This window comes from Sminthopsis crassicaudata, chromosome 1 (genome assembly GCF_048593235.1).
Source record: "Sminthopsis crassicaudata isolate SCR6 chromosome 1, ASM4859323v1, whole genome shotgun sequence".
Lineage (NCBI taxonomy): Eukaryota > Metazoa > Chordata > Mammalia > Dasyuromorphia > Dasyuridae > Sminthopsis > Sminthopsis crassicaudata.
The window spans coordinates 49,164,449-49,188,029 of NC_133617.1; the positions used below are offsets into that span (position 1 = coordinate 49,164,449).

Sequence of the window (23,581 nt, forward strand, 5' to 3'; positions counted from 1 at the left end):
ATTAAGACAACTCTGAGATACCACTACACACCTGTCAGATTGGCTAAGATGACAGGAACAAATAACAATGAATGTTGGAGGGGCTGTGGGAAACCTGGGACACTGATGCATTGTTGGTGGAGTTGTGAAAGAATCCAACCATTCTGGAGAGCAATCTGGAATTATGCCCAAAAAGTTATCAAAATGTACATACCCTTTGACCCAGCCATACTACTACTGGGCTTATATCCCAAGGAAATACTAAAGAAGGGAAAGGGTCCTGTATGTGCCAAAATGTTTGTGGCAGCCCTTTTTGTAGGGGCTAGAAACTGGAAAATGAATGGATGCCCATCAATTGGAGAATGGTTGGCTAAATTATGGTATATGAATGTTTTGGAATATTATTGTTCTGTAAGAAATAACCAGCAGGAGGAATACAGAGAGGCTTGGAGAGACTTATATCAACTGATGCTGAGTGGAACGAGCAGAACCAGAAGATCATTATACACTTCAACAATGATACTGTACGAGGATGTATTCTGATGGAAGTGGATATCTTCAACATAGAGAAGAGCTAATCCAATTCCAATTGACCAATGATGGACAGAATCAGCTACACCCAGAAAAGGGACACTGGGAAATGAGTGTAAACTGAGAGCATTGTTTTTTTTTGTTTTGTTTTGTTTCTCTTCTCAGATTATTTTTACCTTGTGAATACAATCCTTCCTTTGCAACAACAAAAAAAAAAAGAAAAGAAAAGAAAAAGAAAGAAAAGAAAAGAAAATGAACAATATGTGGGGCAGCTAGGGGGCACAGTGAATAGAGCACCAGCCTTGAAGTCAGGAGGACCTGAGTTCAAATCTGGTCTCAGACATTTAACACTTCCTAGCTGTGTGACCTTGGACAAGTCACTTAACCCCAGCCTCAGGAAAAAAAGAAAATGAACAATAGTTACTGAGTCTCTCTTTCCCCCTCAACATTTACTGTTTTAGGCTTTTGTTAATTTGACAAATGTGAAGTGAAACATTCAATATTCAGTAAACATTTATTAAGCAACTATGTGCAAGACACTGTACTATGCATACATTTCATAAAACATCACAATTTCATTTTGTATTTTCTTCTTTATTAATAACTTGGAGCATTTTTTCATATGGTTATTGACTACTTTTTAATATTCCTCTTGAAAACTGCCTATTCATGTCCTTTGACCACTTAATTACTGGGAATGTCCTTGCTCCTCAGAACAAGATCATGATTTTATTACATGCAAGTGAATTGGATTAAAATGAGGGCGGCCTGGGCAAAGTCATCAGCTTCATTTTCTTCTCCAGAGCCATTGGGCTCCAGTTTCAAGGTATAGCTCAGAATGATTGGAGATGGTGTGGGAAATCTTGACTTTTTTAACCTAAGGTCTTTACATGGTTTAAAGAAAAGTCCCTCTGAGGAGGGAAGACCTTTAGGATTTCTAACCAGAAGAAACAGTTGCTATTTATGTTCACTCTGAAACAATTAGGATCCAAATGCAGACCAAGCAGGGCTTGTCCTGGAATCTTTTGTTGGCCAATCTATGAGAGTCTTGAGTGATTTGGGTTTAAGGCATGATGCTCAGGAAAGAAATAATAGACTAAGAATCCCAAGGTTATCAATTGTTTCTGTTCTGACCAGAAAGTGGGAGGGGCTTACCCTCCTAGATTGATTTTTTTTTTTTTTTTTAAGTTAGGTAAAATAGGGCATTCTTTGTCTCATTTCTTTCTTGCCTATTCTTAATCACTGAATAGGTAGTCTCCTCAGTCAAGCTGAGACCTGTTAGAAAGGCTTAAAAAAGACCCAGGTCTCCCATTGTATCCATAGCCATCCCCTATCCTTATGTAGCCACTGGCTCTGCAGGAGAAAGTGTGACTGGTGACTTTGCACAGCCCACCTTCACTAAAATCCAATTCACTTGCATCACTTCCTTGATGTCATGGTCTGCTGGAAGGCCCAAAACAACTGGGAATGACTTTTGTTCTTATGTTTGTATCGGTTTCAAGGGCATTTTGGATGTCGGATCTTTAACACACAGTCAGTCCTCAATTTTTGTGGGTGTAATGTTCCTAGAAAACAGCATAAAAGTAAAAAATGTGAATGTTGATACTTCACACTGGAAAATAGGAAGTTAGGTTCTCATTACTACCAAAAACTATAATCCTTCACTAGAGATTGCTGAAAATACATTTTTCTGCATACAGTTCTTTATAATGAAACACTGATTCTGATTACATGTGTTTTTCCTAAGACAGTAACCATGAAATAACCCATAAAATAAAGAGGAGAAGCAACACCAAACTGATTAGGAAGGGGCAGGAGCAGGAGCAGCAAAATGCAAGAACCTTGAGGTGTTAAAAAAAAAAAAAAAAAAAAAGGCAAGGGACAAGGAGCAACCTGCCATTTCTATTCTCCCTTTTGGCTCTGTGATTGACCTGTTCCAGAATGAAAAGCATATGCTAAGGCAAGAAGCTGGCACTTTTGGTGAGAGGCTGTTTCAGGATTCTCATTTTTTTTGTCTACTGCACATAGCCACAAATGTGCAGACTTTCCAATGTAAAAGTGAAAATGAGGTTACTAATAAAATTATATGACTGCTTGAAGTCAAGAAAGTTAAATGTGTGAATGTTGAGGTTCAACTGCAGCATGGTTACTGCAAAGATTTTATTCCCCATTGAATTACTTCCCTTTTAATTCTAGCTTCATTGATTTTATTTTTATTAAAACTTTTTAGTTTTGTTAAAAGCAATCAAAACTGTCTTGTATCTTCTAGGAACGCCTCTATCCTTTGTTAGGAATTCTCTGGGGTATAGTTATATAAAGGTACCTCCTTCCATTTTCTGTGCAGGTGTCTTTATTTTATTTATATATATATATATATGGAGCTTATTGGGGTATGTGGTATAAAATATTATTCTAGGGGGCAGCTAGGTGGTGCAGTGGATAGAGCACCAGCCCTGAAGTCAGGAGGACCCGAGTTCAAATCTGATCTCAGACACTTAACACTTCCTAGCTGTGTGACCCTGGGCTAGTCACTTAATTCCAATTGCCTCAGCAAAAAAAAAAAAAGAAAAAGAAAATTATACTCTAAATATAAATTTTTGCCTAACTGCTTTCCCTTTTCTAGAATTTTTTGTTAAAATGTCTTTACCCTAGTAGTTGGGATCCTGGGTTAATCAAACACTAGTTCATTACTCTTCACTGTAAATGTTGTACATGGCATTGAAAGGGATTAGAAAATTATGGAATTCTCTCAGGAAATTTCATTTTGGAGAGATTTCACACATATACATTAAGGTTACTAAAGAAAAAAAAATTACTCCACTGGCCATGCATAATTAATGGCAAATGAAGGTGACTTTTCTGCTCCTGGGCTCTTTCCACTTCATGCATCTTCTGTAATGCTGCCAAATTGATATTCCTAATGCTTAGGTCTGACCCTGCCATTCCAGTGGCTCCCAGTCACTGCTTCTAGGCTAGCCTTTGGGCTGTCGCTGTCCAGGCCTTCCTTCACACAGCATGGTATTCTGAATTGGCCTCCAGGCCATTCCCCTCTTGGTGTCTCAGGAGCTGTGTCCCATGCTCTCGTGGGGAACTCCTTAATCAGATTTTATGTTCTCTGGCTCCTTCAAGGTTTAGCTTCTTGATTCCCCCTCCCCCCCAAGTTGCTAGTGTTTCTCTTGTTCTTCTTACTTTCCTGAAAATTATTTTGAGTTTACTTTATAAATGACATGTGTTTCTATTTTTTTCCCACATGAGAATGTTAATTCCTGATGAGCAGGGATGATTTCCTTTTTTTCTTTGAATCACAGAGCCTTACGCATAAGCACTTATTTAACATCTGCTGAATACATGAAAGAAGGAAGGAAGGAATAAGCTGGAGGTGCTCAGGGATGCCTCCTGTCTTCTTTCTAGAGCTTTTTCTTACTGTTTAGAGCAGTCTTTCCCTTCTTCTGATCTTTGTAGCCCCTGTCATCCTTACCATGCAATCTCATGCTTGCTTCTTGCTCTCTGCTCTCAAAATGTGGGGCCTTACTCTGGCCCTCAGGAACAGGGAATTCTCAGCTTCTTTGAGTTCTTTATCTGTAAAGTGGAGATCATTCCCTGTACTCTCTCCATCTCAAAGCTTCTATGAGAAAAGTATTTTACAAAGTGTTAATTTTTATCCTAAAGAGGATAAAAATGTGCCCATTTTAACTTTAATAAAGAGCTTGACTGATTGCTCTTTAGGGTGCAAAGCCTCCCCTCCTTCTCCCAGGCAGGCCAGAAGAGCCTTGCAAGTTGAAAAGGTTTCTTTCAGGGCTTAGGACCCACAGTGATGAACTGTGTGTCTGTTGTTCAAGGACCTGCCCAGCTAAGTTTGGAGAAGTGTTGGCCAGAGCCAAGGGATATTCTCAGAGACCTTATCTAAGTGGCTGTAGGAATCAGTGGAGGGAAGAGGACTTATAACAAGGAAATGATGGCTCCTTGGAGTATTATTGAACTATCTTCTCTCTACTGTGCAGTAGTTAAACAAGCTTATATTGATTGATTGCTTTCTGTGTGCCAGGCCTTGACCTAAGTCCTGTCTTCAAGGAGTTGGCATTTTCTTGGGACATATAACATCAAGAGAAAGGAAACACAGTTAATTTGAGAGGGAGAGAGCCTCGAAGGAAGCTGGGAATTCTAAGAGGTAGAACTGAGGAGATGGGACATGCAAAGAGATGGCAGGGTCTGAGGAGACGTTGAATTGAAGGAACAGTTTGGTACAGTTTGGCCTCTGCATGGAGTGTGTGAAGGGGAAAATGTGAGCTATCTGGAAAGACAAGATGGCTCCAGATTGTCAGGGGCCCTAGATGCCAAAGCAAGAAACCACACATTTTTCTCAGTGGCAATAGGAACTGATGGAGAGTTTGTAAGGGGGGTGACAGGGTCAGTCAGTGATTTTGGAAAACTGTTGTGGCCCAGGATAGAAGACGGTTTGGAAATAGGAGGCCCAGTTAGGAAGCTGTTGTTAGAGGAGAGGGGATGAGGGCCTAGAGTAGTGAGTGGTGCTGTGAGTGAAAAGCAAGGGGCTGACAGGCCGGATTCCATGGACATCGACGTAACAAGACCTTGATTGGAGGAGGAGGATGGAGGATGACTCCTTACAAACCTGAGTCACTGGAAAGAGGGTGGAAAAGAGGCGGGGGAAGAGTATGAGTTCCGTTTTGGACACGTTGAAAGGTGTAGAAATTTAGGTTCTCAGGGCCATTAGCAATATAAGATTGGGGGTCAGGAAGGAGGCTAAGACTGGATAAATAGGTCTGGCAATCATCTGTATGAATAGATCACTGGATTAATGGGAGCGGCTGGAATCCCAGAGAGAGAACAAGGCCCAAGACAGAGCTCTGGGTGATATTTGTGGTTATGGGGCAGGAAATGAGTGACAATTCAGCAAAGAAAATGGAGAAGAAATGATCAGACTGGCAGGAGGAGAACCAGAAGGGAGCAGTGTCATTGCAGAAATTAAGGGAGGAGGGAGAATATGAGCAGGATTCCAAGCTGCAGAGGCCAGGGAGGTGAAGGAGAGACTATAATTAGATGAGATGTGCCATTGAGCACGGGGGCTGTGCCTTTTCCTCTTTTGTATTCCCCTTGAAGTGTCTTGTACAGTGCCAGGTAAGGGGGCAGTCACTAGCTGGTTCTTGAAGGGAATTGGATGACTAGAATGCAAGGAGGTCAAAGACTTTGAACCTCTTTCATATTGCCTCCAGGACTAGATTGGGTTTAGTTCAGTTTGGGGCAGGAACAGAGGGCTGGGCTGGAGCCCTGACAGGTTCAGCCCAGCTAAGGTGACTTAAGCTGTCAGATCAGGGCCATCTAGAATAGAATTGAACCTGGACAAAGGTTTCAGTCCGAGGTCTGGGGAACAGCTTAAAAGACATGTCCTGTGGGTGAAGGATTAGCTGTGGGCAAGGCCCCCCCCCCTTCAGGTGCATCTTTGTGACTGCTCCTTCTCTTCTCTCCCTGACTTAGTGCTAGAGGCCCGAGTAAGACAACTCCAGACTGAGTATGTGTCCGAAGTCACAGTGAATCGAGTGGAAGTGGCCCCAGTGAGGACAGGCAATCAGAAGGACTTGCAGGCCCTTGGACTGGTGGAGGACAGAGCCAAGGGAGATGCCGGCAGTGCAGCCCAGCCGGTGGGTAAGGCCCCAAGCCGGTGGGTGGAGAAGCTCTCTCAAGAAAAGAGTGATTTGCACAAGCGACAGCAAGACCTGGAAGTCAGGCTCAAGAACCAGACCTTTTGTGAATCCATGATAAAGAAGAGAGAGAAAGCGATTCTTGCCAGAAAAGCAAAAGTAAAATTTATCAAACAGATACCCAATACTGAGAAAGAGAAAGCCACAAAAGAGAGGCCAACCCCACGTCACAGTTTGAGCCAGAAGTCTCTTATAAAGGCCGAGGAAATTCTGACACAAAATAAAACTAATTTTGATGACTTGGCCTCCTTGGTGCCTGATATGTCTAAACATTCCAGAAAGCAGGTTTTCATTCTGGCTTGTCTGGAGTGCTTGCTCTCCCTGGATCGTCTGACAGAAGCCAATCAACTGTTTTTTTACTACTTTAATCGCAAAAGAGCACGAGAAAAGCTGCTGACTCTGCCCATGTACAATTGCCTCTTGAAAGCTTGGGCCAAGCAGGTAAGGCTATATCTGCTAGGGCTGGTTTTTTGAGAGGCCGGCATTACGGGAGGGGAATTGTTGGTTAGGTAGGGAGGAGGAAGACAGTACAGGGATCACTTTGTTGAGGCCTACAGAGGCCTCCAAGGGAGGAGTTGTGGGAAAGGGCCTGGGCAAAGCTCCTGGGAGCAGGAGCTCAGGACTTTTCTCTATTTCCCTTTCAGGGTTTCTTGCATCAAATAAGCACCTTGTTTTATATGATGAACGAGTCAAAGCTGACTCCTGACCTGGTTTCCTATGCTTCGGCCCTGGAGTGTATGGGTCGAGTAAATGCAGACCTGGTGATCATCAAGAGGTAAAGTTGTTCCTGAACCTAGCTAAGCATTGCGAAGTGGGCACCTGGGCCAAGCCATATTTTAGACCAGTGTTCCTCAAACTTTTTAAATAGGGGCCCCAGTTCACTGTCCCTCTGACTGTGGGAGGCCGGTCTAGAGTAAAAACAAAAGCTCACACTCTGTCTCCATCCCTCAGCCCATTTGCCATAACCCGGTGGGCCGCATAAACGTCCTCAGCAGCCATATCTGGCCTGAGGGCCGTAATTTGAGAACCCCTGCTTTAGATGAAAATAAGCTTCAGTAAAGGGAAGTGACTTAGCACAGCTCATACAAGGAGAAAATCAGTATTTGAGCCCTGGTGCTCTGATTCCAAAGCCAGTGGTGTTTCATAATGTCCTTGGAATTGGACTGAGGGCCTGCTCCTCCAGAACCTCTCTGCTCATGCTGGTGGTATAGGAGATGGAGCACCAGCCTTAGAGGCAGGAGGACCTAGTTTAAATCCAACTTCAGATACATGACACTTAAGAGCTGTACGACCCTCAGCAAGTCACTTAACCCTGATTGCCTTGCCAAAAAAAAAAAAGCTCTTGCTACTTAAGAGCACATCCAAGAAAGAGCAGGTAATAGGAAATCTTCTGGGTGACTTGACATAGGTGCTTTCTCATCTGCTTGCCCTCATTCTTTCTGCCAATGGAGGGCTTTGCCAGATTCCTTCTCTACCCTGTCCTACTCTGCCCCTTCTAAGAAGCAATAAGCCTTCCCCCTTTCCCTATCCCAGCACTTGACATTTTTGCAAAGTGCTGTGGGAGCCTTAAAGTAAATATTCTTGTGAAGTAGGTACTGCAATATTACCCCCATTTTTCAGGGGAGGATACTGAGATCTAGAAAGGTAAAATAACTTGTTGATGATCATTTAGCTAATTGTCACTAGAGGGAGTTGAAACTAGGGTTCTTAATTTTTTGTCTAGTACTCTTCCAGGCTTCCCTGGAAAGTGCCTTTTAAAAAAAATATATCTTTTTCATTTCTTTTTTAAAAAATTAAAATTGGGGGTTCAAATTCTTTCCTTTCCCCATCTATTGAGAAAATAAAACTCATTATAGATATTCATAGTTGTGCAAAACCTGGTTCTATATTAGCCATGTTCCCCCCACTCCTCGCTCTCCTCCAACCTCCCCCCCCCAAAAAAAAAGGCAAAAAAAAAATGCTTCTGTCTGCTCTGAATCCATTAACTCTCTTTCTGGAGGTGTGTAGCATGAATCAGCATGAGTTTTTTGAAATTCTGATGGATTGTTGTGTTGATCAGTTACAGTTTATTTTTATATTTTTATTATTTACAACAGTAACATTTTACAGTATTACTATTATGGCATAAATACTTCCCCTGACTCTGTTTACTTCACTTTGCATCAATTCCTACAAGTCTTCCCAGGTTTTTTTCAGGAATAAAGAGTGGGGGCTGTCAGTTGATGGGCAAGGAGGGGAGGTAGCTAGTAGGTAATCTTACTAAATTCTTTTTGTGATGAATATAGTTTTCATCCCTAAACCAGGGAGAATCAAAAAAAGAAAAAGAAAATTATAAACTAATGAATCCCTTATGAATATTGATGTAAAAATGCTAAATACAACATTTTAAGAAGACTACAGCAGCAAATCACAAATATCATGTACTATATGGATTGCAGGGCTGGTTTACATATTAGGAAAAGTACAAACAAAATTGACCATGTCAATAGCAAGGTAACAAGAACAACAAAGTCCAGACAGTTAAGTAAACAAAAGCAGGAAAAAAACTCTTGACAAGCTACATTTATGTTAAAAACACTAGAAAGCACAGAAATAAAGGAATCTTTCCTTTTCTTTAATATGTTAAATGCTATCCATCTAAAATCAAGACTCAACATTATCTGTAATCTGAATAAACAGGAGATTTTCCAGTGAGATCTTGGGTAAAGCAAGGATGTCTTCTATAGCCATTCCTATTCATTAGAGTGTTAAGAATACTAGCTATAGCAGTAAGACAAGAAAAAGAAATTGAGGGAAGAAGTATGAACAAAAAAGATAAGAAATTATTGTTTTTTTGCAGACAATATGATAGTTTACTTAGAAAACCCTAGTGAGAAACCAATCAAAACAATATTTTCAGCAAAATTCGCAGCATAAAAGATAGAAGCAAGCAACTGTTCTGGGTGTTATCAACAAAATCCAGCAGGAAAGAGAAATTCTATTTAAAATCATTGTTTTATAAAAGAAAGTATAAAATTCTTGGGAGTCTATCTGTCAAGACACATAGGAACTATATGAATACAATTATGAAACACTTTATACAAATAAACACATATTTCAATATTTGGGAAAATATTTATTGCCAGTGAGCCAATATAATAAAAATGTCATTATCACCTTAATTTACTTACCTAGGACCATATTAGTCAAGTTACCAGTGCCACATTAATCAAATCACTATCAAAGTATCGGTAACCAAAATTTAAAAGCTAGAAAAGAATAATATAATTCATTTGGATGAATATAAAGTAAAGAAATTCATGGAAGGTAATGAAAATAAGTAGGAAAAAAGTGGTTTAGCAGTACCTGATCTCAAAATGGTAATCACATCCAATTTGGTACTAGTGAGGAAATAGATTGATCCAGGGAATAGATTAGAAATAAATGGAAAACAAACAAGCACAATAACCTAGTGTTTGATAAACCCTAAAATCCTAGCTGTTGGGACAAGAGCTTACTTTTTGACAAAAACTATTGGAAAAACTGAAAAACTAGTGTAGACTAGCAGCTCACACTATACCAAGAAAAGTTCCAGATATGCCCATGACTGACATGGAAAGTGACATCATAAGGGGCCTGTCAGACCTGTGATTAGAGGCTCATTCTAAATGAGGGCTCACATGGGGCAAAGGCAGAAATCTTCACAACAGGCTCTGCCTCTCCCTCCCCACCTTGCCCCCACCCCCCACCGGCCTCCCCAGGGGCTCGGCCACTTGACACCTTGCCTCATCTCTCTGGCTATAGTGCTCGTTCTCCTTGGTGCAGGGGGAGCCCAGGACTCTTCTAGGCCTCTGTGGCCCCGTAAGGGCGATTTCGGGTTGCGCTCCTCCTTTGCAGCAGGCCTTTCCTTACTGTCTACTGAGCTGAATTCTCCAAAGGATCCCCTGCCCGACTCACGTGTGTCTGCCTTTCCTCCCAGCTGTCTAAGTCAGATGGCGCAGCAGGGCCTGAGCCCAGAGAGCCTTTTCCAGGAGATGGTGCTCCCCAAACAGGAGCGGATGATGGTGTTGAGAGCTGTCCAGAAAGCGCAGCCTGGCTTCTCACCCTCCCCAGCCTGCTCCCCCAAGAACACCATTTCTCCCCTGCTTAAAGACTTCTACTCCAAGGTGAGCTTGTGTCTGCTCATGGTTCCCTTCGCTCGGCTCATTCGACAGTGAATTCCTTCGGGGAAGCTGCAGGGCTCCGGCCCCAGGCTGGGAGTTAGAGAGCAGGCCTCGAGTCCTGCCTCTGCCAGTCGAGTAGGACATTGTGAGCCAAACCATTCCTCTCTCTGAGCCCCAGTTTCCTCCCCTTTTAAGACCAAGGGGCTAGACCTTATCTCTGCTTGTGGATAAAGAGTGGAAACTCTTGGGAGGTCATTTCAGTACCACAGGATCAGAGAGGATTAGGATAAAGAGTATGGGGCTAGAACTGCAAACAGTCAGCAGAAGTCTGGCCTGTTGGAAGGGCACCCTGAAGCCCTCAGGTACCTCAGCTGTTGTGCCCTTGGATGCTTGTTATCAAGGAGGGCTCCTTCCTGGGGGAGAGGTATAACTGGCATTCCTGTCTTGGGTTTTTAGGAGAAGCCTGTGTCCTACCCGAAGGTGCCGCTGCCGCTGCCAGAGCTACAGGAGCGCTTCCAGCAGCAGCTCCAGCTGGAATCTGCCATGACAATCACCATTGACTCGGTGGAGAAGAAACCACTGACGAGTCAGAATCACCTTGCGGTGAGTGCTCAGTCCAGCCCCTACCTCTGAGCTCGGAGCCTGGAGCTCCTCTGGGGTCCTTGCCCACACTCTGGTTCCAGGGAAGGGGAATGGCCTGGGTATAATTGAACCACAGGCTTGGCTAGTGACCAAGAGGGGAAGGAACCCAGAGGCAAGAGCAGAAGATTCGGGCATCTTTGGCTCCCAGAGAAAAGAAAGGGAAGAGAAGATTGGGTTCTTGTGAATGGGATAGGAACCCTTCTGCTCAGGACTCCTTGGAAGTCCGTCTTGTGGCTAGCAAATAGCTGTCCAGTCTCTACTTGAACAGGGAACCTACTGCCTCCCAGGGCAGCCTGTTCTCTTTGGAGGACTTTCAGTGATGGGAAATTTTTTCCTACATTAAATTGAAATCTGCTTCTCTGGACCTCCTACCCTTTGCTCCTACTTCTTCCCTTTGCAAATAAGCTGAAAATATTAGTTTACCAAGATGATCTCTAAAATATTCTATCTAGTCTTCCATCAAGTTTTCCCTTTATCTAGCTACACAACTTACTTTTCTTCAGTCAGTCATCACAGCATAGTTTCCATGCTATTCACCATCCTAGTCTCCCTTCTTTGGATTTACTTCTGTTAATCAAGATTTTTTCTAAAATGAGCTACCCAGAAATGAGCTCAGTTAACCAGGGCACAGTGCATTGGAACTTAACATCTAATTCTAGATGCTAAGCTTTAATCTTGCATTACCTTGGTGGGGGGAGCTGCCATGTCCCATTGGTGACTTATAGTGCTTATTGCTGTTACTCAGTCAATTTTTTCACATCCAACTCTTTGTGACCCGTTTGGGATTTTCTTGGCAAAGATATCTGAGTGATTTGCCATTTCCTTCCCCCCTCATTTTATTTTGTTTTTTTATTTTTTGGTTCTTTTTTTTAAATTATATAATAAATACTACACTTAGTTTTCAAAATCACCTAGCTTTTCTCTTTTTCTTTCTAAGTTTTCTTTTATTCTCTGCTTTGCACTTTTTGTTTTTCTTCCTTTCTCCCTCCCTACTTCACCCTAGAGAAAACTACAATTAAATGTGTCTCTACATATATATAGATCCACATACATATATATATAAAACTATATTACATATACTTCTATCAGTTTTTTCTCTGGAGAAGACTAGCATCTTTCTTCATTGTCTTTTATTGTTGGCTTAAGTGTATATGACATTCAAGAGGAATTAGTCACCCAAACAGGACAGTGTTTGTTATTATGTACATTGTTCTTTTGGTCCTGCTCATTTCACTTTTCATTTTTTCATGTAAGTCTTTCCATGTTTTTCTAAATAGCTCATCATTTTCTATAATGTAATACTGAAAAATACAGTAATTACTTAACCCTGGGCAGTCACGTCATTTGCGAAGCCCTAGCATTACCCTGTACTCTTCATTGCCAGTCTCTCCTAATTCCCAGGGTGTCAGATAATCGTCTGGCCACTGACCTTTGCAGTGTCAATTAACCGGACTTGCCTCCTCTGAGGCCTTCAGAGATCTCTGGCTACAATTTCTTGAATCGTAGTTTGATAACCGATAGTGCACTCAAGAACAGCCATGTGCAAACTCAAAGTCTTTATTATACTTGCTCACATAATCCCCTGACCTGTTAACTCCCAAGTGAACACCAGGTCTGCAAGAGACCCATGTGCTCACTATCAAGCTTCTTACTTCTCTTGGCTAGCCATCCACTTGGTTCAGCTACCCCACAATAAAGAGAGTGACCTCCGGCTGCAGTGGGTTTAAAAAGGGCCAATCAGAGAGGGAGTCCTCTCCCGTTTCGAAGCTATCTCAATATGACCAGGATGCTGCTCATGGGGCATTCCCTAGCTACAGAATTTACTTCTGGGCCTCTCATTTGTAAAAAGAACTTAAGATAATACTATTACAAAATAATCATATACCACAGCTTGTTAGCCATTTCCCAATGGAAAGGCATCTTTTAGCCAATCTGATTGGTCTAAGTTGTTTTAATTTGCAGTTTTCTAATCAGTTATGATTTAGAGCATTTTTTTGAGGTGGAGTGGTAATGAGTGGTTTCATTTTATTTCTTTGTTTTTATTTAATACTTTATTTTTAAAATTAATTTTATAATTATAGCTTTTTTTTGACAGTACATATGCATGGGTAATTTTTTTACAACATTATCCCTTGCACTGACTTCTGCTCCAAATTTTCCCCTCCTTCCCTCCACCATCTCCCCTAGATGGCAGGAGTCCTATACATTCTAATTAAAGCATTTTTTTCCATATAACTATAGTTTTAGTTTCCTCATCAAAAACTGCCTGTTCAAATCCTGACAATTTATCAGTTATGGAAATGACTTGTATACTTATACTTTGGCTTCAGAGCAAAGAGAGATCATCACAAATATCTGAAAGTTTTTCACTTCATTGAACTTTTTTTGCTGTTTTTCAGTCATTCAAGATTGCATTCAAATTTTCTGGTTAAGTTATTTTTGTTCACAAGCTCAGCTCTTTTGCTCTTTAAAAGATTATATTCTAGGAACTATGTTTTTTTAATATAGAAGCTGCTAGGTCTGTAGGTCTGTAAATTGTTTTTTCCTTGTTGCTTGTAGTATTTTCTCTGTAACCTGGAAATTTGGCTATGATATTCCTGTACATTTTTTCCTGCAGGACTTTTTTTAGGTTGTGATGAATGGATTTTTTTTTTTTTTCCTATTTTTACTTTACCCTCTCATTCTAAAGCTTCAGGGCAATTTTTCTTAATAATTTCTTTAAAAATTGTATCAAGATTCTTTTTTGTTGTTGTTGTAACTTTCAGGTAGTCCACCAATTCTTAAATTGTCTCTCTCCTCATTTTTTTTTTTTCAGATCAGTTCTTTTTCTAAAATGTTTCATATTTTTTCATTCTTTTGATTTTGGTGTATTATTTCTTGGTATCTTATAATGCCATTAACTTCCCCTTTTCTAATTCTAGTTTTCAAAGAACCATTTTCTTCTCTTTTAAGTTTTTGGATCTCTTTCCAATTGGATGGTTTTCTTTTCATAATTTTCTTGATTTCCTTGGATTGTTTTTATTTTTTTCCCTTATTTTTTCCCTCTTTCTTTTATTTGATTTTTGAAGTCCTTTTTCAGTTCTTCCAAGAACTCTTTTTGAGCTTTCACTTTTTGAATTAGGAGTGACTTTTTAAATTTTATTATTTGAATATGAATTATTCCCATAGCAGTTGTCTATGATAGGGTTCTTTCTCCTTTGCTTACTCATTTTTGTTTTTGTTTCATTTTTTACTTAGATAATAATAGTGTTATTATAATTGACTCTAGTTCTGAGGTATGGTGAAAGGTACCCTAAACCTCAAGTCTTTGTTCTTTTTTGAGCTCTCTCTGGGGCCCAACCTCTAAGCCATAGCTACGGTCCAGTCACACTGTGCTAGAAAAATTCTCTTGTTCCCCACAGCTCCTCCAGCCACTATAAACTTTGACTCTTTCCTCTGCTTTTGTGCAGGTGTCCACCACTAGCAAGGTCCCCACTGAGCAAATCATGTCTAGTCAGCACACTTGGGCCTAGCATCCCATGGCAGCTGAGAGTCCTTCGGTCCTCCCCCATTTAGCTGTCTGTACCCTTCCAAGTCCACCTGTCCCCAGGGCTTCTTGTTTACTGATTCAGTGAAGTTCTTCTGGAGGTGGTTCTACAGACCAGAGCTGTGCCCCTGGAGGTTGTGTCTTTACTGAAGTCCACTCAAGTTATCTTAGGAGGACAACTACTTTACCCTGATTTTTATTTATTTCTTATGCTCTATATTCACTTTGAAATGTTTTCTCTTGTTCATGGAGGAAATATGGATAGTCTGGACTTTTAAAACTTTTTCTGCCATCTTCCCAGAATCTTTCCCCTCCAGCTCATTTTATTGATAAGGAAACTGAGGCAAGCAGGATGAAGTGACTTGCCCATAGTCACACAGCAAGTAAGTATCTGAGGCTGGATTTGAACCCAGGAAGATGAATCTTCTTGATTCAGACCCAGCGCTCTAACCATTGCGCCATCTAGCTGCCCACTAAAAGTCTCAAATCCTTTTTAAATGAATTCTTTGTCAAATCACACCTTATCTACAGCACATTTTTCTTTGAGTTGTTTTTTTAACTTAATTTTATAACTTTACATTTCTTTGAGAGCAGCTAGTTGGTATAATGGATAGAGCTCCAGCCTTAAAGTTAGGAGGACCCAAGTTCAAATCTGACCTTAGACACATAACACTTCCTGGCTGTGTGACCTTGGGCAAGTCACTTATCCCTCAGCAAAAAAAGAAAGAAATATATAAATATGTTTCAATATATAATTTATTGATCAAGAGTTTAAAAATCTTTCTAGAAAAAAACTTAGTTTAGTATGCCCTCTTGAATGAGCTATGTTGGTTTTTAGTAATCCCATTCTTCTAAGCTGTCCCATTCACAATACATTTGAAAACTTTGCTAAGAATTAGTTAGGCTCATATGAGCACTTGGGCATGTGTGCACACGCACACACACAGTCATTTATATAACTGCTAAGAATTGAAATTAGGCTTACACTCCTAGAGTTTTGAGGCTAAACCCTCTTTTACTTTTTGAAAATTGAAAATTCAGGACTACTAAAGACCATTGAGGGTGGCCGAGCTGTACCAGATCTAAAACTTTATTATAAAGCAGCTCTCATCAAAACCATCTGGTATTAGCTAAAAAACAGAGCAGTTGGATCAGTGGAATAGGTTAGTCATTGACTACAGTAATCTAGTATTTTGACAAACCCAAAGACCCCAGCTTCTGGGATAAGAACTCACTCTTTGACAAAAACAGCTGGGAAAATTGGAAATCATTATGGTAGAAACTAGGCATGACCCACATTTAACAATCTATACCAAGGTAAGGGTGAAATGGATTGATGATTTAGACATAAAGAGTGATACTATAAGCAAATTAGAAGAACAAAGAATAGTCTATCTCTCAGATCTGTGGTGAAGTAAGGAATTTGTTTGTTTGTTTTTTCTTTTTATTAAAGCTTGTTATTTTCAAAATATGCATAGATAATTTTTCAATATTGCTCCTTGCAAAGTCTTGGGTTCCAGATTTCCTCCCCATTCCTTCCTCTAGAAAGCAAGTAATCCAAAATATGTTAAGCATGTTAAAAATATATGTTAAATCCAATATATGTATAAATATTTATACAATTATCTTGCTGCACAAGAAAAATCAGACCAAAAAGGGGAAAAAATGAGAAAGAAAACAAAATGCAAACAAACAACAACAAAAATAATGAAAACGCTATGTTATGATTCACAATCATTTCCCATAGTCCTCTCTCTGGGTGTAGATGGTTCCCTTCATCAAAAGATCATTGGGACTGGCCTCACAAGCCAGATCCATCAGAATTGATCATATAATCTTATTGCCATGTACAATGATCTCCTGGTCCTGCTCATTTCATTCAGCATCAGTCCATGTAAGTCTCTCCAAGCCTCTCTGAAATCATATTGCATCACATTCATATACCATAACTTTCTCAGCCATTTCCCAATTGATGGGCATCCATTTCAGTTTCCAGTTTCTAGCCATTACAGAAAGGGCTGCCACAAACATTTTTGCACATGTGGGTCCCTTTCTCTCCTTTATGCTCTCTTTGGGATATAAGCCCAGTGGAAACACTGCCAGGTCAATGGGCATATACAATTTGATAGCCCTTTGGGGATAGTTCCAAATTATTCTCCAGAATGGCTGGATCACTTCACAATTCCACCACCAATGTATTAGAAGGAAGGAATTTGTGACCAAAGAAGAACTGGAGTGCATTTTGGAATGTAAGATGGATAATTCTGATATTAAGTTTAAAAGTTTTTTGGACAAACAAAACCAATGTAGATAAGATTAGAAGGGAAGCAGTAAATTGTGAAAAACATGAAAAAAAATGCTTTAAATTAGTATTGGTCAGAGATGCAAATTAAGACAACTGAGGTACTACTGCACATCTCTCAGATTGGCTAAAATGACAGGAAAGATAATGATGAATGTTGGAGGGTATATGGGAAAACTGGGACACTAATACATTGTTGATGGAGTTGTGACTGATCCAGCCATTCTGGAGAGCAATTTGGAACTATGCCCAAAAGGCTATAACACTGTGCACACCCTTTGACTCAGTAGTATTTCTATTAGGTCTGGACCTCAAAGAGATCATAAAAAAAGCAAAAGGGGTGGGGCAGCTAGGTGGCGCAGTGGATAGAGCACCAGCCTTGAATTCAGGAGGACCCAAGTTCAAATGTGATCTCAGACACTTAACACTTTCTAGCTGTGTGACCCTGGGCAAGTCACTTAACCCCAGCCTCAGGGGGGGAAAAAAAAAAAAGCAAAAGGGACCCACATGTGCAAAAATATTTGTAGCAGCCCTTTTTGTAGTGGCAAGGAATTGGAAACTGAATGGATGGATGCCCATCAGTTGGAGAATGGCTGAATAAGTTATGGTATATGGATGTTATGGAATATTATTGTGCTGTAAGAAATGATCAGCAGGATGATTTCAGAAAGGCCTGGAAGAGACTTACAGGAACGGATGCTGAGGGAAATGGGCAGGACCAGGAGATCATTATATACTTCAACAATAATATTGTATGACATTCAATTCTGATGGACATGGGTCTTTTCAACAATGAAGTGATTTAGGCCATTTCTAACAGACTTGTGATGGAGATTGCCATCTACACCCAAGAGAGGACTATGGAGACTGAATGTGGATTACAATCTATTATTTTCACTTTTGTGGTGTTGTTGTTTACTTGGTTTTTTGTTTTCTTTCTCATGTTTTTTCCTCTTTTTGATCTGATTTTACTTGTGCATCATGATAAATGTGGAAATATATATAGAAAAGTTGAATATGTTTAACACATATTGGATTATTGCATTTTTGGGTAGGAGATAGAAAGGAGGGAGAAAATTTGGAATACAAAAGTTTTGCAGAGATGAATGTTGGAAAATATGTATGTGTTTTGAAAATAAAAAAGCTTTAAAATTTTAAAAAATGATTTAAAAAAAAAAAGACCACCAAAGGGCCCCTCAGTAACCATATATGAGCATAAATATGTAGCTGGAAGGGAACTGAAAAGTCTTTGAGTGTAGTTTCCTCTTGAGGTAAATGAGGTTCAAAGAAATACGGTTATTTGGCAAGCAGAGGAAAGCCCAAACTTTGGATTCCAAGTCCAGGATTTTTACCCTGGACAATACTGCCCTGTCTCTTACATGATGTCGTGTAGAGCAAGTATGAAGTAAGGATATGGTGAAGAACTTACAGCAATGTTAAATTCCTTTTCTGTATTCTATCTTCTCTAGGTCTCTGTGACCTGCATAGGTATGTTCAATGTTTAGGCTACTAATTGCTTAGATTTTTTGATGGCATTTATGGCTGTCCAGGCTATTGATGTTTAGACTACTAATTGTTTAGTTTTTGAGATATATGATGACATTCAATTAACTGGTGGGGAAGGGCGGGCACCTATCTCTTAATGTTCCCCAAACTCATGATGTAATCCTTTTGCAATTAAACCTATAAAAACTGTATATCTTCCCTTAGTTCTTTAGCCCTTCTACCTTGAGCTTTCTTTCTTTCCCTCCTCACGGTGGAATTGCTCATTCTCATGAGAATTTGTTAAATAAACAACTTTTCTGCTTTTTACTTCGAGAGGTCTCAGAGAAGTCATTTTTGGATAGGATTTTCTATCCCTCACAATGTCTACAGTTCATTTGTCCCCATTGTACACTTTCACTTACAAGACAGTCATACATTTTATCCTATTTCTGTTGGATTGGCTCCTCAGATGCCCTTCTTGTACTCTCTGCAGGATTTATACGTTTCACATCATCCTTCAGATCACTCCCAGCATGATTTTTCTTTATAATTGCATAGTGCAGTCTAATCCTTCCTAGATTTTTCCATCTTATTTACGTAAGTACTTGGATGGTTTTTTCTTACAATTTTGTAAGACTACTTAGATTTAAATGTTGAGAGACTCTTAGTGATCGGTTGGGCTATCCCAGTGATTTTACAGGCAAGAAAACTGAAACCAGGTTCCTTTACTCTAGTGAAATAATGGTGGGAATTTTATCAAGTTCCAGTTTATATTCTCTTGCCATCTCTTTGCCTGGATTTCATTTCTGTAGTAAATTAACCCTTTTTGTTTTATCCTTCATAGTCTTTTTGATAGAGGAAAAGAAGCAAAGCAAGGTCTATATTGAGTTGCTTTCTTTCAATATCACTCCTCTTCCCCAAGCAGCTATACCCATTGATGATCTTCTTTCTTGCCTTTGACCTACACTGCACCCATCATTCAGTGGCCATCACTCTCACCCATCCCTGCCAAGGAGAATGTCCAAACTCCTCAACCTGGCATTCCAGGTCCTTACAGTCTGTCTCAAGTCTGTCTTTCCTGCCTTATCTCATACCATGTCCCGACATGTACCCTTCACATCTAGCCAGGTTACTTGCCTGTGTGCTTTGTAGCTACCATGAGTATTTCTTTATGTGCCCAGTACAAAGCCTTGGACATTATGGCTGTTCAGTAAATACTTGTGGGATAGTTCTTGCCTTTATTCTTTATGGAGCACCTCCCTCTTGGCCCAAGTCCCCTTAGACTGCCTGACTTCTTGAAGACTCAGTTTGAGCCCCATTTCTTTGATGGAACCTTTCTTTCACTGTTCTGTGTTCATGGATCATCACCTCTGGTCTGACTGGGTCACTCACCTGAATGGACCAGCTTCAGGAAACTGAATCAGAGCAGCTAAAGGTTTCTCTAGTTGGATGCTGAGGAAAAGACTCCAGCTTAGAGAGGTGCTATCCCCATTCTAAACAAGTCTGTTTTTTCTTCTCAGCTTAGTAAAATTAGAAACCTCTTAAGGACAAAGCTTGTGTTCCCAGCTGGCATAGGAGCCTGTTCAGCAGACCCTTAAGCAGTGTGAAGCCAATGATGGACTAATTCTTTCTTTGTAGAGGGATCTTCTCAAGGATCTTAAATCCAAGTGGGAGGAGGCTTTGATGAAAACCTTCAAGGAGACCAAAGTCCATATGAGTAAACAGAAACAGCGGGCCAGCCTCTACCCCTACCTGTGCCTGCTGAAGAACAAGGAATATGTGGACCTCATGATGCAGGTAAGCCAGGTGACTCCCCTTCATGCCCCAGGACTGTGCTTCAGGGAGAGTGGGCGGTACTGATGCCTGTGGGATGCTGAGGAATCCCTGAGGGCCCCTTCCCAGACTAGATTATGCAGGAACAGTCAAGGGCAAAGCTCTTCTGTTTGGAGCAACTTGACTTGACCAGGCCTTAAAGTCTTTGCCGAAAGGAACAGGATGTGTGTCAACAGAAGCTGCTCACCTAAATCTGTTTATGATGGGGTCAGGGGGCAGGGACTGGCACATTTGGAACAATCATCATGTCCAGGCCAGAAGGATTTTTCTTAAAAGACTTCCTCAGCCTCACACTCTGCTACTAAGCCAGTCCCAGGCAGAATTCCCCACTCACTCCCCATGCTTTTCTGGGTGTCTGGAGGGCCTTAAACTCTATTACAGCTCCTCTAGGAGCCCAGTACTCCTGGTCCAGAAGATGAAGGAAAAACCTGAGAGAGAAAGAGAGGAATGACAAAGAATGACAAAGAGCAAAAGACTTAAAGGCAAAACTTACTTTTTTTTTTTTTTTTTTTTAATAGCTTTTTATTTACAAGACATATGCTTGTGTAATTTTTCAGCATTGATTCTTGGAAAACCTTTTGTTCCAATTTTCCCCCTCCTTCCCCTTACCCCTTTCCCTGATGGCAGGTAGACAAATACATATTAAATATGTTAAATACAATATATGTATATATGTCCATACAGTTATTTTGCTGCACAAGAAGAATCAGACTTTGAAATAGTGTACAATTAACCTGTGAAGGAAATCCAAAATGCAGGTGGACAAAAATAGAGGGATTGGGAATTCTATGTAGTGGTTCACATTCATTTCCCAGAGTTCTTTCGCTGGATGTAACTGGTTCAGTTCATTACAAAGCAAAACTTTCTTAAAGAAATTGAGAAAAGTCATTCAATTGAGCCAACATTTACTTAGTGCCTGCTGTATGTTGAGCTGTGGGTTACATGCTAGGGTCACAGAGCCAGAAATGAAACAGATCCTGTCCTCCAGGGGCTTACTTTCTCACCCAGGGGAAGAGAGGTGATGAGCACATTTACACAGGTAAGTAAATATGTGCTGCAAAGAAAGCTTTGTTCATATTTGTCAAGACCCAAAGTTGTTTTTGCCTTGGGCCCGTTGTACAGAGTTAGCCAGGGCCCTTCCCCCACACCCTTCCCTTTTAACCCCCCCAAGCCTTAGAGGCTTGGAATAGCACTATATTTCTCCATCAGACCCTGGGAGCTGCAGATCATTAGGATGCTGTTAGGATAAGAAAGCCTCTTAAAGCCTCCCTGTGGATACATTACTCGTCAGATGGTTCAGCAAGAGGTGGTAGGAAAGAAGTCAGGAAGAAGAACAGCACCCTGAGAGCAAAGTCTGGTCTCTAGAGAAGGCTGGACATTCAGGGCCTAAGGGCCCTTCAGTAGCTGCTTTGTTGGGATGAATTACAATAAATTCCCTATAACAAAGTCATGGATGCAAATCCATTATTTGATCCCTACCTGTGAATAGTCACTTTTTGGGAAGAATTTGTGGTATTTTTTTTTTTTTTTTTTTTAAGATTTTAAATGGAGGGGAAGAACAGCCATAATTGAAATCTGTCACACAGTAGTTCAAAAACATTTTCAATTACCAAAGTCTTTAATTCCTGTCTCTTTTTTCAATTCAAAATGCCAATCTACAGAAAGAACTATTACAGTATATTGGAGGAGAAAAGAAGGTAGAAGTTGTATGTACAAGCTCTGTCTGCAGCCTTTCCCCCTCCTGGTTGTATGACATGGGCAGGCTACTTGCCCTTCTTGGTCCCAGGTTTCCTCATCTACAGCCTTTTCAAAGGGGAATCAAAAGAAGGGGTGGAGCTAGCTGGTCTCTGCAGCCCAGCTCTAACATCCTGGGCTAGAACGCCAGAGGCGTCGCCTGGCAGCCAAAGCTGAAGTCAGAGCATGAGCCAGAAAGCCAAGAGGTGGAGAGAGCTTTAGAAAAGCCTGGGAAGATTTGCGTGAATTGATGCAGAGCGAAATGATCAGAAGCTGGAGAAATGTTTATACAAAGACAATATTATAAAGATAATCAACTTTGAAAAACTTAATTCTGATCAAAACAATGACTCACTGTAGTGATGAGGACTTTTGCTGAAATAGAGTGCTCACCGCCACATGGAGAGCAGATGGATGCATCTTTCTTCTCTCTCTCCCTTTTCCTTTCTTTCGTCCTTTCTTCCTTCTTTTTGACATGGCTAATGCTGGAATTTATTTTGCAAGACTATACATATTTGTAATGTGTTTTGTTTTTCTTGCTTTCTTAGTGATTATGGAACATGAGAGAAGGGAAAGAATTTGGAACTGAAAATAGAATAGAATTTTTTTTTGAAGCCAAAGGATGAGGTTGCCCTTAGGTGACAGCTGACGAGAGTTCTCTGTCAGGCTGGCCGGTGACAGCTCTAGGAGGAGCCCATGTAGACGGCCTTGTCTTTGCAGGTTGTCATCAGAGCGCACAGGGCTCCTTAACCAAGCCCATCAGATAAGGAAACCAGAAGGGGGGTGGAAAGCATGATCTCGAGACCCTTATTGGGAGCTTCTCATGGGAAAAATTGATTACTCTAAGGGAAAGACTAGAGTTGTGGCCAGAAGGAGAAATAATGAAAGATGTTGAGTGGGCCAAGCCAGGGCCAGAGCCTAGTGTCTGCTGTGCCTCTATTTCCCAGGTATTAGAGAGTCCCAGCTGACACCAAATTCCAGACTCCTGAGAAGAGGAGCAAAGATGTTTTGTGGGATCTAGAAAAGGTCTTTGGTACAGCATCTCTTGGACCTAAACTTGGTTCTGGCACAGAGTAGGTGCTTAGCATATAATTATTTGGTGACTGAAATTGGTTTGCTCCAGAATCTTGACCCGTGGACTATAGGACAGTGAAGTGGTGTTCCTCAGTCATAAAAAAGGATTCTTCCCAGATTCATCCATCATCTTGATTCCTTCTACTTGGAACTGATAGGCTGTATCTGCTAATACTTGGAGAGCTGGTGCCCTTGTTGGTTTACACTTCAGTTAAATTTTTTTTCCAGCTAATTCAAATCTGTCTTCTCTCCCTCCCATGCCTAGAGCCTTCTTTCTCCATTTTCATCTCTGCATTCTTCAGCTTCCTTCAAGTTCCACTTAAAATCCCACTTTCTACAGGAAAAATTTCCTGATCTCCTTAATTTCTCAGCTTTCTTTCTTTTGATCATTGCCACTTTATCTTGTTTGTTTTCATTCTAGTGCCTTTCCTCTGAGATCAACTCCAGTTTATCTTATCTGTAGTTCATTTTAAAATAGTTGTTTGCATGTTCTCTTTCCATCACTATGAGCTCCTTGAGAACAGGGAATGGGTTTTGTTTGTTAGTTTGTTTGCTTTGCCAGTCTTTGTATTCCTTATGCTTATCATAGTGCCTGGCATATATTAAGTTCGTTTTG

At 40.6% G+C, this 23,581-nt stretch overlaps 1 protein-coding gene across 1 annotated transcript in view; it reads left to right on the forward strand.

Moving 5' to 3' along the window:
• POLRMT (RNA polymerase mitochondrial) overlaps positions 1-23,581 on the forward strand; it is a 39,737-nt gene that overhangs the window by 4,055 nt on the left and 12,101 nt on the right. The window contains exons 3-7 of the mRNA XM_074301976.1: positions 6,004-6,668; positions 6,872-7,002; positions 10,186-10,372; positions 10,826-10,972; positions 19,963-20,121. Coding sequence (XP_074158077.1) covers positions 6,004-6,668; positions 6,872-7,002; positions 10,186-10,372; positions 10,826-10,972; positions 19,963-20,121 — 1,289 coding nt within the window. The remainder of the gene's footprint in view (positions 1-6,003; positions 6,669-6,871; positions 7,003-10,185; positions 10,373-10,825; positions 10,973-19,962; positions 20,122-23,581) is intronic.